The sequence below is a fragment of the Rhopilema esculentum genome, chromosome 6 (assembly GCF_057945365.1).
Source record: "Rhopilema esculentum isolate cy_ngs chromosome 6, ASM5794536v1, whole genome shotgun sequence".
NCBI classification, from domain to species: Eukaryota; Metazoa; Cnidaria; class Scyphozoa; order Rhizostomeae; family Rhizostomatidae; genus Rhopilema; species Rhopilema esculentum.
This window is the reverse complement of record NC_142820.1, coordinates 13,294,976-13,313,795: the sequence shown is the minus strand read 5'-3', so window position 1 is coordinate 13,313,795 and position 18,820 is coordinate 13,294,976. Positions and strand designations below refer to the sequence as shown.

Genomic DNA, 18,820 nt, shown 5'->3' with positions numbered 1-18,820 from the left:
TAGACTTCTCTTCAAATCGGTTTGCGATGGCTTATCTTATCGTATACGATGTGGATTCATGGCAGCTTTCTCAAGCTCACGATTACTAAGAACAGCAAATCTTGCAGAACGATGAGCCCAATATTTTGCTTTTGCTTAAGGACAACTTTCAGCTCGAGGTGATTTCCATCATCTGCCCATCATCAACTTACCTGTCTTTTGAATCGGAACATAATCAGCAAGCAAGTTAAGTACTTAAACGTTAAGTCTGGAATCAGGGTTTTTTTAAGGAAAATTTACAAATGCACATTATTCTGGGGAGTACTGTACTGAAGGAATATTTCTTAGGTCGTATAAGTGTAAACAACATGCACCTGATACGCCGGTACTGGTAGAAACGGAAATTATGCATCTTTCATTGCCACGCCTATGCAAGGGCCGCGGATGATATTACAGATTTTGGGAGCTAAAACGTTTTGGGAGGATAAAAATGTTAAAAACCAAGAACAAGGCTGTTTCATTGGTTTCAAGTTCTTTTTGGAAAGTGTTTTGTGGGCTAAGGCCTCCTCAGTTCACTCAGCCTGGTCCTTGCGCCTATGGGAAACAAAACGTTTATCTAAAACTCTACTTTGAGGAAATCTTTCCTTATAGATTTGCAACGTTATGTTAATTTGCTCAATTTGATTTTAACTCAACCTGGAAGCAAAATTATTAAGTATATTATAATAGAAAACCATTTTGAAAGTACAGAACAATGGTGAAGTCGTGTAGAGTCTCGTGAAACAAAATTGTGTTTTATGGAACGACCTTGTTTACAAAACTTTGATATCGTCTTTATCTTTCGAGCTCATTAGACAGTTTGCTGTGTTTGTTTTTGTATGTTTTTTTGCAACATTTTTCTTGACTTCATTTTGCATTCAAGAAAATGTTTTAGGACTGTAAGGATGTTAAGAGAGGGGGACTAAATTGAGAGACCGTTTTCAATAGTCAGACTACTTCTTTGTTATTTGCAAAATAAAAATCATCAAACCAGGAATCTACATCTCCAAAATATTGTCTTCGCCATAATCATCAAATATTAATTCTCAAATCATCTTCTTAGGCCATATCATCTTCTGAAATTAAGCATTCGAAAAGGTCGACTTCATCCCTCTGAGTACCAACGGGCTGTAATTCTGGTCAAAGGTTCTCACATGGCCCGTGCTTAATGCACATCAAATCTTTGTCTTCGGATATGTGGAGACTGGAAGAAATATGCTTTGAATTTTGATTTGATGAGAAGTATTGAACGTCAAATGAATAGAATTAAAATCTCCGTTTTTTATCAAGTTTACCTATTTTAGCATCATTGAAATTTTTCTTGAGGGGGGGGGGGGGGGTTATTAATTTTTTCATCCTGAAAAGGGGGCTGAAAAGTGAGAGGGGCTTAATTGAGAGGAGGGCTTAAAAGTGTATTTACGGTAGTTGCTTTTCCATACCTTTCTCAAATTTTTCCAAACTTCTATGAGCAAATATCTCCCTTGCTTGCACTCACCTAATGTGTGACAAAATGTTCACGCTTTGTTGCTTTATTTCTATCCAAGGATTGCTTTTGTTATGATGTGCACGTCTCCTTTACACGTGGGGCAGCGAGAAGCTCTATGCATTCACGCAAACTCTTTTGAGATTTAAGATATCCACCCATCTAACAACTTTCTGAAAATACTGACACTAGAGCACGTTGGTTTGCTAAAATACAAGTAGGCCTAAGCAACACTTCATTGTCGAAATGAAAAACGAAACGCGAACTGAAATAGGCTTAGGGGAAAATTTTACTTCAACTTTGAGAAATTTCACAAACTCTGTGAATGGCTCATTGCAACCTACAACACCATTCATAATGGAATTAACACAACCAAGAACATCAAAATATCAACGGATTCTGTTAGGACTGCTAGAAAGAAAATCAAACATCACAAATGAAACAGACCTTTTGCGAAACCAGTCGAGATCAAGTGATGTGCCCGCGGACAAGTCACAAAAAGTGGTTGCTTTAACAGTTCCATTGGTTCTCTTAGGAGTTTTCTTGGTATTAGTCGTCATATGTCACCGAATTGATACCATTCGTAGTAAACGAAGAAATAAAAAGCAGCAGATGAAAGCTTCTAAAGGCCTAAAATGTTCGGAAACAGAGCAAGCAGTTGAAGAGGTAGGCCAAGACGTGAACAAGATGCTGCTTATTGAGCGACACAAAGAGATGATGAGAAACAGAGTTAAAGAAAGCATCGGAAAACTGAATCATGGACTTTGCCAAGAAGTTGGAGAAGACAAGGGACGCTGCATGTGCAGATTGAAGAGATGTGCTCATTGCTTGGGCTACGAAGCTAAGAGAATTCAATGGCAAGGTAAACAAGAAAGACACGTTAATGAGCTTGGGGAGGGCAGGGGAGAGCAAGGGGGGGGGGGTTAAATCACAAGTTAGATTTGCATCACAGGCTCAACTTTTGCAATTTCATAGCTTCTTGTATCCTCTGTTCATAGTTATGAGGACGTGAAATTTCGAGTGAATATGCATAGACGAAGGTCAATGAAAGTGGAAAGGGCGACTATGAGGAGGCCCGTCGGCCGTCGCTAGCTATTGGTTCAAGGAGGAGGGGGAGCTTTCAAGTCCCATTTGCTGACTAAGCCTCCTTGTTTTCGTAATGGTTTTTTTACAAGGGGCCGCTTCATACAGCATTTTCTTTCAATTTTAGATTTGGTGCAAAAAAAAGCGAACGAAGCGAATTTTGATTGCAAGAATGCAGCGACACAGACATGGCTCCCGATGCATTGCAAGCTCAAAACTGCACCACAGTCCTCACACAAAGATGGCAGCGTCTCACAGAGAATGCTTTCCACAACTAGACAGTTTGTTGTCGAAGCTGACTCTGTTTTTGGCAGTGAAGTCAGTTCAAAACCACATTTCCCTTCCTCTGCCAGCAATTACACTGACAGCAAAACTAGCGACTTTCTTTCTTCAATAAGAGAAGGTAAGTGAGCTTTTGAACTTATGACGGAGCATCTTTTGCTCTAGCAATTGAGGATTCGTCTATATTTATCAGTTATTTTGTCTTGCAATGTTCTGATTCCTTGTTTTTCTTCAACTGGCGTGATTCTTCAAAGAATTAATTTTATAAAATAAGACTATAAAATAACGAATATAAAATATAATAACTAAATTTAAACTGTTTTAGGTACTTGTTCTATAATCAAAAGCATAAATTTATTCAACTATTTAAATTTGATTTTGTTAAGCTTACGAAAGAGATCTTGAAACACGTTTGCAACAAAAGGTTTTGTAACATGCAAAATAGTGTAGCAACAACGCACTGCGGCATTGCAATTATTCATACCATTAAAATTCATCTCAGTTGTTAACTTGTATTTTTTAAAGTAACGCAAGAAAAAGTTTAATGAAGACGAATTGATCTCCATTGACTTTATTTCAGTTTCTGGTAGCTTTTATTTCTCTGCAACAAGCGGGCAAAACGCATCAGAATTCAACGAAGTCGGTTCCGCGGGGCCTTCGGAAGAGCGATCAAAACACAGACATACGAGGCAACGAGGTTTAAGAAAGCAGTTTGTAAGCGAGGCACAATTGCTTTCTGGAGACGAAGACTGGATCTAAAAAGAAAAGGGCAGGAGAGGAAATAAGACTGGGATTGAATGTTGCAGAATATTATCCATATTTTCTTGTTTTTGGTTGGCAAGAATAAAAGTCCTTAAAAATCACAAATTTTAACTTCCCGATACGTGAAGTCTCTCCAGTTTGACCACCATCGAGCTTTTGATGTTGAAGTTTCATCGCGGATATGTCGTAAGAGACCGAGTAGAGAGAACCAAAGGAAAGCCCAAGAGAAAAGTGAACATCCGGAGATGACGTCAACTGTTTATTGGAAGTAATAAACAAAACTGATAATAATTTAAAAAAAAACAAATATGTTGATTTTAGAAAAACAATGTGACTTCTGCTGGGAATTGAAATAGCAAAAGTCAAGAAAAGAAAGCAAAAAGAACTGTATTTAAATTCCTGTGCAATCACTAACCATTTTGTACGAATAGCAAATTTAGATACTGTAAAAAAAAGATACAATTTTTGACTTCTGTCATGAATCTTAAAGTAAAAAGTAAAAATTGACGAGAAATAGAAAGAATTTGTAATCAAGTTTTTTTGAATATACATGCATACTCCAGTAAAAACTGCTTAACAATTTAACTCAGTCAAAGTTCAGTTTAATGATCGCCTCCAATTGAATATATGATTTCCAATTAAAGCTATTAAACACCAAATTCACTGTTATGCAATTGGGATTTATTATAACAAATTGATTTAGAAGGCAATGTATTAAGGCAAATTGATTTAGATACCAAATCACAAGTCTTTCTCTGTAAAAATGAGTAAATATATGACAACAAAAATTAAGATATGAGCAAAGCTCTAAATAGTCCTTTGAGAACACACTTTACAGCTAATAATTATTATATTTACAACACAACAAATATATTTAGGGCAAGTAACTTATTACGTAAGGCCCTTTAGGAGCGCAGACAGGCATGGTTTGTTATTCTTTTGTAGCATATTGGGTATGTGTTTTGTGCAATCGGTAAATAAATGCTCTAACTCTTGCACTGGCAGCCATTTTTAGCGTAATACATGGCTACTCAAATAAAATTTGGAATGCATATACTTTATGTGTTGAGTGGTTTAATGGGGGAGAAGGAGAAAGGGGGAGGGGGTTGGTACACCGGGAAAGAATAGGACTGCAGGTGACCAACGAGTCAAAACGAGTTTCAGAACTCATTTTAAACGTGCCTTGCAGTGGGTTTTGAGTTTTTCTCCCTCCATTTGATATCTCTCTTGGCATCTTTACTCATGAGACAAGTATCTCTTGTAGAAAGAGGGAAGTGTTACAATTATACTCCTTCCAAGTTTGGTATTTAATGTGTTACAGGTTACGTAAGACACATGGTAGGTGTGCATTGATGATCGTTGCATATTATTGCAGAGAAAGGATTGGACACCACCCTATTCCCATGTTGGGCGCCATTAGTTGCGGAAAAGGTTTGGCAGTCCACAACACTTAAATACAAAAACCTCACTTACCAGACTACACATTCAACTACAAACAATCAATAGTAACTTAGTTGATGTCTTGCCAAAAAAATTCTGCTATGCAGTAAAAAGAATAACTCGGTGTTCAGTGCTCTTTGTCGATGCTTTCAGTCTTTTCTTCTTTTTCTCCAACTGACATTTCCTTCAGTCTAAATAAATAAGAATGTATTTGGAAATATAATATTCTAGTATAAATTGTTCACAACAACACAATCGTTTTCAAACGAATTTAAGAATAAAAAGTTTTAATAATGCCTAAAAGTGTGAAATAGAAATCACCTTGCGCTGACACTCTCTGCCATGTCATCAGTTGAAGATAATATTTTGCCTGAAAAGGTGAAAAATGCATGTATATCATAAAAACATTTTGATTTTCTTTGAAATAAGATACTCTCTTAAAGCGCAAATTTGTAAACGACTTAGAATTTATGGATTCTATTTGTCTCAGTAGATATTATAAGTGCCAGACACTAAACACTAAATACATTCCCTTCGGTTAAGTAAAATAGGAAAGAGAGAAAAGTAAATCTACAATAATTTGTGAGAAGGGCTTGAAGATGGCTGATATTGCCAAATTTTACCTCTGGAATTTTATTTCCTCTAAGAATCTATCGTCAATACGGGAACAACCAGTTTCGTATGCTTTTGAGTAGTGACGTAGATTTTGAGTTATCCTACAACTGGCAGTTCCATCATATATGTCATATATGGCAAAATTATTTATAAAATTTAGAAGGCCGTAAAATATTAAAGAAGAATGTTAGAAGATTGTAAAATGTTAGAAGCTTCTTATCACGGCTACTATTAGTCTGAATCAAGAAACCGCTCAAAATTGAAATTTGAAAACAGGTTTCAAATGGGTTAAAATAAAGGGTAAGTACATCTGGATAAATATTTACTGGGATAAGTATTTTGATAAATAAATCGTGCAAATTGCTATAACGGCTTAATTTCTTTCAGCCTTGTCTAAGAAAAGGAGAATTAGCAAATGATGAAATGTTTCTGTAGCTAGTTTCAGAAAAAATGATTACAAAATAATGTAATCCCACCTGCCCATTTGAGACTCTTCCAGTATTTGCTTTGTGTTCGCGCAGTATTCAAAATCGATTCTGTAGCACTAATGTAAAAAAATACCAAATCACAGATACGGAAAGTAAATCGAGGTTTATACTAAGCATACGCTGGTTAAAACATGGAATAAATAGCACATAAAAGCGACTTTGTACACTAAGTGAGTAAATATGACGATTTTCCGATATTCAGTGTTCCGTAAATTGACTGCTCCATGTTATCTACGTCACGTCATATCCAGAAACGGAAAACACATAACTACTCGCCAACGTGACTATGAAAGCTGGTGACGTCATCCTACTAGAATATACTCTACAGTGCAGACCTAATACAGTCTTGAGGTTTATACAAAAGAACGAAGAGCAACATTGATTTAAAATGATAGTCTGTTGTCTTACATAATATTTGTGGACCATTACCTTTACTGTGAAATATAATACATTCTCGCCATTCCTTTAACACTGCGTGCATCAAACTTAGTAGTATCAAACATGATATTAGCAACGACTTTTTAAAAGTTATACCTGTCATCTGCCTCGCCAATTTCAACAGGGATACAAGGATACCCAAGGAGAGTCTTGACGCAAGCCTCCATGGAGTATGATATGGTGCTGAGATTGTAACCCCCCTGCAAAAAAATTTGAGTCGTAGAGCAACTTTTAAAATTGGGCGGGAAAAAGCGGTGAAACGTTTAGTTTGAATTTTGCCTAACACTCATCAGAGTACAAAACGACTCTTGACGACTAAAGACCGACTTTGACTAAAGCCGGCCTTCGTTTCCACGCGCTATGAATCTCCTGATCTAAAAAGATCCTCGCAGATTGTTAGCGCCAAGTCCTTTTGGAAGTAAGGTCACACCAATGCAAGGAGAATTAGTTCTCTGCGACCATAGTCTTTCAATAGACAATGCTGCGACCAAAGCGATCTCAAAACACGCACACGCACGGTGGGTCGCAACGCGCGTGGGAACACTAATATTGAAGTGGAGGTTGGCCTTAGAAGTTAACTGGTTTATATACAGATCCTTTTGAAACACTTCAAAGTAATAAAGCTATATAGTGAAATCTTTAAAATCCTTTTGTTACTCCGCATATTGTCGTGTTATCCAAAAGTGGTCAAGGAGGAACGGGAGCTCAGGGCTGGGGCTATTTAGTTGCGAATTGATACTTAGAAGAATTATGAAAAAAATTAGTAAGATAGAAATAATAAGTAAAGGGTATTAAATTTCCTGCCTCAAGCACCAGAATGATCTTTCCGTTAGCCAGACCCATCAGAAGATGCGTCAATTGAGCAAAGCCTTCCGGAGTGACGCAGAACTGACCCTAAGGAGAGGATTTCGTCGTTAGCATAAATGAAAGAAGACAATTTTCTTATGTGAAACGGAAGAATCAAAAGCATATTAGGTGGCAAAATTACACTTGGACTGAAAGCCCAGGAAAGCAGCATGAAATTCTGACTCTTGTATTCATGACAGCGGAAAGTCAACCTCCACAATACTTGAAGGACATGCTGAGCCGCAGTAAGAGATTGAGGCTATTTCGACCTAACAATATATATAGGAAACAAGACATTCCCAACGTAAAGAGAATCCCTCGCCAACAAATCATTTAGCATCATAATTTAGATATCTTATCAAAACTGCGCTTTATTACGTAATTAGTTAGTATTTTTATTTGCAAACAAAGAGGCAAAGAAATTGTTCATTTGTATACAAGAAGCAAAAATGACAACCTTTGGGTCACCGAGTCCAGAATCAAAGCCACATGAAACGAGAACCAGCTCAGGTGCAAACTAAAAAATTATGCAAAATTGGCACTTATTCTTTTGCAAAATAAACATTCAGGAAGTCGTAGTTTAAAAGGTTCTTCAAACTTTACTTCTAGCCATCACCAGTCGCAACATTCTCCGACTATAATAAAAGAACTATAACCTAGGAATATTTTTAGCCCAGCAAAGGAAACTGTGTTGCTTGTGAGACAGTAAACGTTGATATAACAGCGCTTCGTGTATACAAAGTCTACAGCATGTTCCTGAAACCAATTTTCAACTGTTCTGGCTGCTCTAAAACGTTGTGATGCATTTGCAGTATATCCTTCACTTCGTAGACAGCACACATCAGTAAACAACGATAATTTTAGTAAAGGCTGCATATAGTCGGGTGAAATAAGATATTGCTATCAACGCTGCTACAAACTAAGCAATATATTCAAATTTTGAGCACGTTACATCAATGACAACGGAAAAACATCGAAACAAATGTTCAGCATTGAAATGAGAAGGCTGTGTTACATGAAAGACAGTTCCCTTAGAATGAGAAAATCATACTTCATACGCAATAGGGAGAATAACCATTGTGAAAGCAGCCAGATAGTCACTGTCGCCTAGGCCTTTCTAAAAGAAAATAAACAAGACAAAGTCTTATTTAAAAACACAACTTGTAGGATCGTGAATAAACTGCTGGTTATGAAATAAAAAGAAACAACGCCATCCGTTGCGGATACAACGCCATCTGTTGCGGATGGCAGAGTATAGCGTTTTCCAACCACCTATTCGCCATAGAAATTCTATACTGGATCGTTGCTAGAAATTTTATGTTGTTCCTTCCTGCCGTTTATGCATGGAGAATATCTAATAACTATCTGCAATAATTATGCAATTATCTTGTTTATTCAACGTCTATGACCTGATCTTGGAACAGTAGTTTGTTCACACAACAAACTAACATATCTTCTTAAAGAAAAAGACTAGACACAATTCGAAATATCTAGATTTAGATTCATTTAATTTCATAAATTGCAAAAATATCTCCAAAGATACAGGATAATAATAAAAATAATTTCTAAGAGTTATTTTAAAACAATGTTCACAATTGGCCTCAAAAAATGAGTTTTTGCCAAGATTATTTATACTGCGATTTGCGTTTACTTTGATATATGTGTGTTTTGTAATCAATCCCATCCTGATATATTAGCGTCAAATAAGTAATTTAACTACTTATTAGAGTATCGCTTATGAAAGCACATTGTAAGAAAGTGCAATCCCCTGAAAAAACTTGCCTTATTCCAAGCGATTTGAACCGTCTTTCCCTCCCCTTTGCCTGTTCCAACTTCCTTATAGTCCGCTTCTTTCTGATGGGGCCAGTAGTTGCCGTTGTCGTATCGATGCAATGAGACGTACAGTACACTGCAGATAAAGAAGGATAGGTAGAAGGAATAAGACGAAATTTGGCTTCTCAAGGGAAACAGAACTCCGAATAGAACTTTAAACCAAGATGAAAACAAAAGCTTTATTAATCGGTATAATTTAAGTAAAAAAATTGCGAAGGGAAGACATTTTGCGGCTAAATACAGAATGGAGCCATACATTCCAACATCCTAACATCATTAACTTCATCGTGGATGCTTTCTCTTAAACATGGCCCTCGCTCTAAGTTACGCTCAAGCCCACTGCTTTCTAATCATAAGAGAATAGCACAGAATTTTTGCTTCTTGTGGATATGGTACACAACATCTTGAATAGTCAGCTAAAAGCTAACCATAAAAATGCGAGTTTAAAGATAAAATATAAAAATAACAGCTAAGTCCAGAGGGATCAAGCTGGAAAACAGCGGTGCAGAAGGTTGCAGAAGTTTCCCCATAGTCTTGCATCTCATAACGTAACTTAACGTAACGTAACGTAACGTAACGTAACGTAACGTAACGTAACGTAACGTAAAGATGAAGCAAATATGTAGATATCCAAAAAGTTTTGAAAAAGGGTCTAATTGGCCGGGGATGCTTCATCTAAGCAACGTGCTTGATGGATTTTATGAAGGTATCCCAAGAAGAGGTTCTCACCAAAGACCGGATAACCTGGAAAACTCACAAACTGACTATGTTCTAAGTTCTAGCAATTTCCTCTCAGACTGTCGCTAGAAAGTCTTAGAACACATACTCTGGATCGTCTTCAAATATCTTCTCAATTCCGTTTCCCCAATGGATGTCCCAATCGACGATCAGCACTCTAAAGGATATAGGAGTGAATATAAGTACTTAAGCAAATGAAAAAAGTAAGGCGGTATAACATACCTTCTATTGTACTGCAAACTTCAATCATAAAGAATGGTCTGTAGTAAATGGGTGTCTTGTCAATGGAAAACTAGTCCCTGTTTGCTGTGCAAGTTTGAACAAGGATCAGGGGTTGCGTAGGCGCATACTTGTGACTTTTATGAATATCACTAACAAAGTTTGATAAGAAGTCCTGTAGCGTTTAAGAGCAAATATGCAGTAGCCTGAGCGCAGAGTCATACGTCTCAACAAGAGCGAGTTCTAGTAAAATACTTTTTATTCTGCACGTAGCATACCGTATTTGATCTATTTAACGCCCTCTTCATTTTTAACGCCCCTTCCTAATTAACGCAAACCCTAAAATAAAAAATGTTAATTAGCGTCCACTTTCTTTTTTATGTCCCCTTTCTATTTAACGCCCCTGAACGGACCAAAGGGGGCAAAAGTCACCGATTCTGACATGGAAGATGCCAATGATCCACAAAATTTTATCGACTCTGACCGTGAAAGTGATGAAGAACTTCCATCGTGAGACTTACTTGATTTGTTTTGTTATAAAAATGTTTGATAAATTGTTGTTTGGTTGTTTTAAAGTTGTTTATTTGAATCTCCAATGAATAACTTTTCTAAGATTCTTGAAAGAAATTTAGGGGAAAAGGTATACAAATTTGCATTCAAGAAATTTTGAATTAACGCCCACCTTAAAAACTAGAAAAATAAATTAACGCCCCGTTAAATAGATAAAATACGGTAATTGGCAGTAATAATTTCACTAGCAAAGCTACTTCCAACCAAAGGCACACTAACTAGACAGGGGTGGGCAACCTACGGCCCGCGGGCCAAAATCCGGCCCAGAATGAGAACTTTTGTGGCCCACGAGATGAAATATAAAATAGCATAATTTTTTGGTTGGTAAGGATGATTTTCCGAGGGGTCGCAAATATTGAATAAAACATCGATTCAAAATTAGATAATCAAATATCTTTATCAAACCTGGGTAACATGGTAAGATTTGCTCACTATCCGTTGTCACGGATTCATCCTGCTGAGAGTCAGGATGGCAGAATCTTTGAGGGACTGGGCAAGAGTTAAGAAATGCAGAAAGAGTGAATCTTACTGGGCGCACTAATGGCAGTTGAAAGAGAGGTTTGTAATTGTAGTGTAACTGAATTAAAATGGGAGTTTTCATTATTATCATTATTTTCTCATTAACTTTGGCCCGCTTAAAAAAAATTTGAAGGATCTGGCCCAGTCTCCAAAAAGGTTGCATACCCCTGAGCTAGAATAAAAATAACCATTAATTGGAAAAGGCATAATACACAAGTTCCTGAGACAAATTTCAGATTGGCTTTCAGCATAGAATTTGATTCTACATTCCCAATCAATAGTCTGTAGAGTGAACAAAAAATACAATCTTAGTATACAGGGAATCAAGACCACTTAGGTATGTCTGAAATAGAACCTAATGCAAACAGACCGCAGCAACTGACCTTTTCAATCCGTATTTGGTTTTGGCGAAATGGGCAGCCAGGGCTACGTTGTTGAAATAGCAAAATCCCATTGGATAGTCAGAAAATGCGTGATGGCCGGGCGGTCTACAAGAGGAAAAAATATTGCCTAAAGGTCATTCAATGGTTGGTGTTAAAAACAGTGGCGAAATTTAAACTCTTTCCCCGTTGAAAAGGAGAAAAGAACTTAAAATCTTTGAAATATGAAATCTGAGCAAGAATCATCAAAAAGATAATACGCTTCAAATTATGAAGAAAAAAAGGTACACCTTACAACAGCTGCTCCATTGTCAACCTAAAATGAGGAAAAATAAACAGAATGAAATTGAGAAGATCTATGAAAGTTAGTTAGATATAAGCCTCATTTTTTACGTTATTAATGAACATATTCACCTCATATTAATGAACAAAAAAGCAAACTTAGCTGTAGAAAATTTTTTAAAACGAAAAAATTGTAAATGAAGTTAAGTCTATTAATATTTCACCACAGCATACACGGATTCGTCGGAGTAAATGTGGATGAGCATCAGCTGATTATGAGAGTAAATTTAAACTATGATGATGATGATGATGATGATAAGCTATTTCTTTGATGGCAAAAACCATCACTTGTGCAATGTTTTTTAATTTTGGTAACAAGTGAAAACATATAGACAAGCAATGAGGGTAGGGTAATAAGTTGATTCTTACCTTGTTTGTTAGAACAGCATCAAGAAGCTCTAGGGTGCAACCAGCAGACAGCGTGGCAGATTCATAGACATGCTAACATTTTTGAAAGAAATACATAGTTCATCAGAAGAAGTGAAGGACACTTTTCTTCAAGGTTTACTTTAAAGATGAGCTAAAAGAGACCTCCAGCATTGATTCAATGAAGCACGAGGATATCCCTAAAGATTCAAGGAAAGTAATGGTTTACCAAAGAGAGTGGGGTGTTCTTTAGCTGTGTTTGGGGCTATCTAAATCTACTCTGGTTTGTAAAGGCTGTTATAGGGGTGCATTGCAGTCCTCAATGCAGGGTAGATATGGCTGCACAAGCTTAGGTGTGTAGAACGATAATTGAACAGCAAACTAAGGTCTCTGCTCACGGCCAATTCATTGTTGTGAAATTTCTTAGAAAGGAAATCTTAGAAGGTTGAAACACGACATGAAGATCATTTCAAGAGGAAAGTCCTCTGCATGGCTTAGTTAAACAAAACCTCGTATCTTGAGAATCATCCACTTATTCGGTCCTGCAAATTTATCAAACGAAAATTTAGATTTTTTGTGTTTGACTTAGGTAAATGTTTACATACTTGACTTAGGTAAATGGAATCAAAGTCTTCCCCTCTCTTGTACAATTCTCTTGGCGATTTATCACAGCATTCCTTCATTTCGGATATGTGTCGCTCACTAGAAAAATTAAATAGACTCAATCATAAAAGAAACTATAAACGATTAAAGCAGGTCTGTTGGTTATTGGTGACAGGATTAATGCATCACCAAAGATGTCTTAAGTGCTCCTACAGCCTTTAGTAGGGTGAGAGACGGTATATGGTAATAGATAAAGAGACCAGGTGTCTGGAAAAATTTTCAAGACTATGCTCCTTAAAATATTTCACAAAGCTCCTTTGTTTAAGTGGCGTTCTCCAGACATAGAACGTGAAAAATACTTTGGGACCATGTCAGTGACACAGTTTTTGAGTCCTAAAAGTGTGATGTTTCGAGAATTTCCTTCAAAGCAAAAAAAATTTCCTTCTCAAAAACAGCAAATACTGGTTTCTATAAATTTGCGTAAGAAAAGACGACCTGAAAAAGAAGATAAATGCCAACAATAAAATATGCCAATAAAACCCGTTCTCTGTCTGTTATTGTTGGCAAGTGAGAAGATTATCTCAGCTGAGAGTGAGAACAGCAACAAAAAGAACTACGATCTCCGCTTAAATGCATTATGGTTAAAGGCACACCTCTTTTTCTACTAACTGATACTATGTAATGGCACATTTAGAATCGTGAAAGACACACAGAAATAGCAATCAAAAACGACAAACCTGTGTATTGAGTTAAGTTCATCAAATGTGGCTGATCTCGACTGAAAAAAGATTAGCAGCTATTTGATTTTATTTAGTAAAATATGTCTGATTAAATCTCAGTGAATAATGAACATCAGAGCAGTCTTATTTTTAAAGAGGCGCACATTTTATTAATAACACTTTCTAATGCAAATTTCATCTTGTAAAGATAGCCAACATACTTTGATTCTCTCACATCGCTCAACGAGTCCGGAATGACATAGCTGTTGGTAAATTCTTTCTATTCTCTGTGGGCATTCTGGGTGATCCCTAGAAAATAGAAAATCTAGCAGAATGCTTAATTTGAAAAATTCCTTTGAATAAAACTGGTTTATAAACCTTAATTCGCTTGTGTCAGCTGGGCATATCTGTTTTGCTGAATCCGAAAACAAATGGGAATCATTTTTTGTAATTTACAGTTAAGGATATGGTTCATATTCATATGTACAGCAAACTTGTACTAGTGTTTTCTCATCTTTTAACATCAACCATTTTCAACATATGCAAGCTGTGATAAACAAGCCAGTTGAGCACACTTGACATGACGATCAAAGTTATTCTGTGATTCCAGGAAAAAGCGAAAAAATCAAGTTGTAGTAAATCAAGTTGCTAATTTTTCACAATTGATACAAGATCTCCGCAGATAATGTGTCACACAAGCTAGAAGATCTGTGTCTGTATACCATTAGCTGCAAAAGTGCAAACTAGGAATCAGCTTTAAAAATATCGAATATTTCACAACATACTAAAACTTTTCATCTGACACCCTTCAGAGTATGAAACGTTAGTAATAAAGACGAACAAATCAAGAAAGAAAATAAATACCCAGCGTGGAATCGAAATAGTCCAATAAAAAAAATGCGAGATCATGGCCGGTATATTCACCCAATCATTACTGCAAGTCTATTACCACTGGAGTTTACACAACAGCAGCTTCTTCACTTTTATTGTGGATCGATTCCAAAACTGAACTGGTGAAAAATTGATGAAAAGACGACTGGGCTCTGCCAGTTATCTGAAATATGTTGTCATTGAAGTTGATACTTTACTATAATATAATTATATATTTTCCAGCTTGACCTTTTTCAACGCTGGTTCTGACATTTGATACTCTGAAGAGTGTCAGACAAAAAGCCTTTTTACGTTGGAAAATGTTTGCTTTTTTCAAAGTAATCTTGAAATTTGTTTTGCCAAAGAAGTTTTAAATTGAAGAAATACTGTAATGCAGTAAAGCATACTTTTCCCACACATTGCAATGCTTTTGCATCCTTTCATCGTACACCAAGCCTGTTTTCCTTCAATAAAACAAAAAATTAACAAACACAAATTAACTTTGGAAAAGTGACAGAATAAACTCAAAAAATATAAATATATATACAAAAATACAAGCTTAATTCCTTTAGAATAGCTATGAATTATTAAACAACAGATAACACTTTCCCTGGTCATTGAATTAAACGTGAAGCATGAAACTCATTGCCACAACTTAGAACCATCCTGTTCTACAGACCAAACAAAGTAGCATTTAGAAATTAACATGAAAATAAATTCATATTTATACAATAATCAATATAGATATAGATTATTCTTGAGAACATGCATAAGAATAAAACAAAAATGCAGGTTCACTTCTTTAATATTGCTAGCAGCTTTTAATATTATGTTGCTAAGTTGCTATTTGTTTTTTCCTTAGTTGTATAGCAATTTGCAACCAATGAACTTTTTGACATTTAAGAATATTCAATGGTATTCTTTCAGACTTTGTGATCAAATTTGAAATTCTAAAAGTCAATCTTTATGAAGCCATCCTTTTCCTAATAAATGTGAACTTCAACATTGCACTTTTGAATTCTTCTATTTTATATTTTCCCTGTTATTGTTCATAATACCAAGTACACTCACCATTCAAACCTAATCAGTTGATGTCAAAGCTTTGAATAAAATGATGTAAAGTCAAATTAGTTGTGTAATCAAATTATGAATAAAGACAGAAGAAATAGGTTCTTATCAATAAATAAACAGATACCTGAAAGCCTTGCAAAATGGTTTCTGGTCATCCTTTGTTTTCTCATCTAACATCTAAAAATAGCAACCTTTATGTGTATGTAAAAACACTTCCCTTTAAGGCTAAATATGTTTCATTCATGAAAAAATAATTATTTTGCTAATTCACACTGTCTTTGGTTCCTTGACAACTGAAGATTTAGTTTTGGTCATAAAAAGTGCCATTATAAGCAGCCCTTGCAAGGAGTTTGAGCTTGATGATGTGCTTCCAGACATGCCTAGAAAGTTCTTGGAGCCCAGTTTATCAAGCACCTACTGAATTCTTGCTGTCTAAAACCAAATTCAAAAACATTTGCTAGTGATGATTTTTGATAATATTTGGCAACATATTTGTTTTTCCATTTTGTAAACTGAATTACAAACAGACTTTGAATCAATAGATGTACACAATCAAGTAATGGGATGAGTTACTTTTTCCCCTTTGTGCTCAAATGAGCACTGAGAGAGTCAAAGGCGCTCAACTTGTCAAGTGTCTTCTATTTGTCCCTCACAAGAAGACATTTTTTTAAAAGTAACTGGTATGGAATTTCAAAGTGATAAAGTAGCAAAAATTAACATATATAATTTTTGAATTTGAATCAAATAACCTGAAAGAACTTTATGAGACACCTTTAATTGTGCAAAACCATATAACTATGTTGGAAATTGGCTGAAAAATGTCCATACCCACCAGACGTTTCTCCATTCATTTTAATTTAACCCCTCTTCACATCTTTAAGCCAAAATAAAAGCAGCCATTATTTTTGACATATTTAAACCAAGCCACCCAATTTTGACATATTTAACTGATTTTTCATATTTAGAAGTATTTCATGGTGTTCTTTTAGGTTATGTGGTCAAAAGTAATAAATTCTATAAAAATATGTTTTCATGACATCGCAATTGATTTGAAAATTGATTTTAATTTTGTAGGTTTCGTTGATTGATCTCATGTTAGTTCCTTTAACAAAAAAGGCATCTTTTCCTGTGAGTAGCAACTTAACATAGAACAGCAAACAAATTTAATGGCTCCATGTAGCTTTTAAATAGAAACTCCAGAGCATTAAAGTGATAAATTCAGCTGCTTCCTTGAAACATCCAAGTCATTATTATTATTGTGTCCAGTCTGGAAGATGCCTCATCTAGATTCTATTCATCGAGAAGATTTTCTATAATATATGTTTCAATTTGTGAAATTTGCAAAATGATGCATTTTGAAAAAATCACAACAATTAAAAAAATTCATGATGAGTGAAGTTGGTAACATTTTCAACAGAGAGGGTATGATCAAGAAGAACAAATCTCCAAAGAATCTTCTTGTGAAATGGCAGCTTTTTAGTAAAAGCCTTTTAAAGAAAAACCTTGGTCAAGTTTTCACACTAATGTTTAGGACATGCCTACTACCTTCTTCACTATTAACAATTAGTGCCAGTATTGGGACTGACAAAATTGTTCCATAATTATCTTTGTTTGAAATTAAATGAGCAAGCTAGTTCGGCAGTATTTGAAATCATATTAGCAAGGTTCAAGTATTTAGCAACGACAATAGCTGAATTTGCAATGGCACAATTTGTTGACAATGGATGACTGCTGAAACAAGGTTGACATCAAGATGCTGATCAAATATTGGGCATACAATACCAAAATTTGATTCTTAGCCTTATTCAGAATTACTCTTGAGTCTTGAGCTTTCTATATTTTTATCAAATTTTACAATATTGCTCTGCCACACCCTAAAAATTGCCACCGACATTTCCATGTAATTTCAGAATTACAGTAGTTTCAGAATAGTTTCAGAGTAGTTTCAGAATTATTAAACATTTACTATCAAAGGTTGTTTTTATCAAGTAACCTAAAGGTGCCACTCATCTCACTCCTTCTTGCAGTTATTTTGCTGTAAGTTATTCCACGGAGAACCTCAAATTAAAATACTTTGAAATTCAATAACTTTTTTTTTAGATGGGCTATTGAGTTGGAAAAAATTGTATAATTATGCTAAAATTCAGCTCTTTCTGGTGAGCTAATTTTCAGCCACATTAAGAAACTAAAAAAATCAGCTTGACCTCCCTACTTTAGTTAGAGTACCAATTTTCATAGTTATAGCTTAAGCAGATATTCTATGAGGCACGATCGCATAATTTTCTTCCAATTACATGGGACATTTCCAACATGTGTTGGAACCCATGAATCGCAGTAGTTAACCTTGATGTGGTTTATTTCTACATGGAAAGCAACATCAAAGTTCAAACTCTATTTGTATAAAAAATGACGCATAGATGCTGAGAAATAAGTCAGTGCATTAGCGCCAAAAGCTCCTTTTAAAATTCAGCTTACTAGATTTTTCAGGCAATCGACGATGCTTGCCTGTTCTTTGCTGGAAACGGCAGTATTATCCATTCTTGCTGTTTTCACTTCCTCGTCCATTTTGAATTTTCAGCGCGCCACCGATCACTACTGCGCCACCACAGTCACAAGTTGGGTAAGTATAGTCCAACCTCCGGATTTCCCGGAAAAGAAATATGGTCACTTTGTCCGCTTTATGCAGGTTTACATTAGAAAATCTCTCAATTTTGTCTTGTTTGGACTGCTGCTCGATGAAAATTTTAAGTTTGATGCCGCTAAGATCTTTAAAAAAACAGCTAATCAGTTAAATTCTTTTAAAAGATAAGCAAGATTTACGGACGACATAGAGAAAAAGATGATCATGATACTATGTCACTTCAATTATTGCCCATTGATATGGATGTTATGTGGTAAACAGGCACCGCAGAGCATTGACAAAAGGGGGGCTAAAACCGCATGGAAAATGGGGTGGGGGGGGGGGGCTAAAACCGCATGGAAAGAGGCTTTACTGTTAGTTTATTACTTAATAATTAGCATTTTCGCAAAAAGTAGGGGGGGGGGCTAAAGTCGCCCAGCCCCCTCCTCCGCGGCGCCTGGTAAAGGAAGTCAGGATGAATTAGCGAATATTAACAAGAGGGCATTACGACTAGC

At 35.8% G+C, this 18,820-nt stretch overlaps 2 protein-coding genes across 2 annotated transcripts; one reads left to right on the top strand and one right to left on the bottom strand.

Moving 5' to 3' along the window:
* The first annotated feature begins 1,389 nt into the window (after window positions 1-1,389).
* Window positions 1,390-3,729, top strand: LOC135686404 (uncharacterized). The gene is made up of 3 exons (XM_065202629.2): window positions 1,390-2,363; window positions 2,712-2,987; window positions 3,447-3,729. Exons 1-3 carry the CDS (start codon window positions 1,748-1,750, stop codon window positions 3,623-3,625), a joined length of 1,071 nt encoding a protein of 356 aa, XP_065058701.2. The 5' UTR covers window positions 1,390-1,747; the 3' UTR covers window positions 3,626-3,729.
* A 672-nt stretch (window positions 3,730-4,401) lies between these two features.
* On the bottom strand, window positions 4,402-18,368 carry LOC135686411 (polyamine deacetylase HDAC10). The gene is made up of 18 exons (XM_089108955.1): window positions 18,161-18,368; window positions 15,810-15,862; window positions 15,022-15,078; window positions 13,966-14,053; window positions 13,763-13,803; window positions 13,028-13,124; window positions 12,426-12,497; window positions 12,005-12,030; window positions 11,718-11,822; window positions 10,115-10,183; window positions 9,238-9,364; window positions 8,507-8,572; window positions 7,913-7,972; window positions 7,414-7,503; window positions 6,706-6,809; window positions 6,160-6,227; window positions 5,390-5,438; window positions 4,402-5,259 (listed from the first exon to the last, which is right to left on the bottom strand). The coding sequence occupies exons 1-18, from the start codon at window positions 18,248-18,250 to the stop codon at window positions 5,196-5,198; spliced, it is 1,326 nt and encodes a 441-aa protein (XP_088965081.1). The 5' UTR covers window positions 18,251-18,368; the 3' UTR covers window positions 4,402-5,195.
* Between the last annotated feature and the right edge of the window lie 452 nt (window positions 18,369-18,820).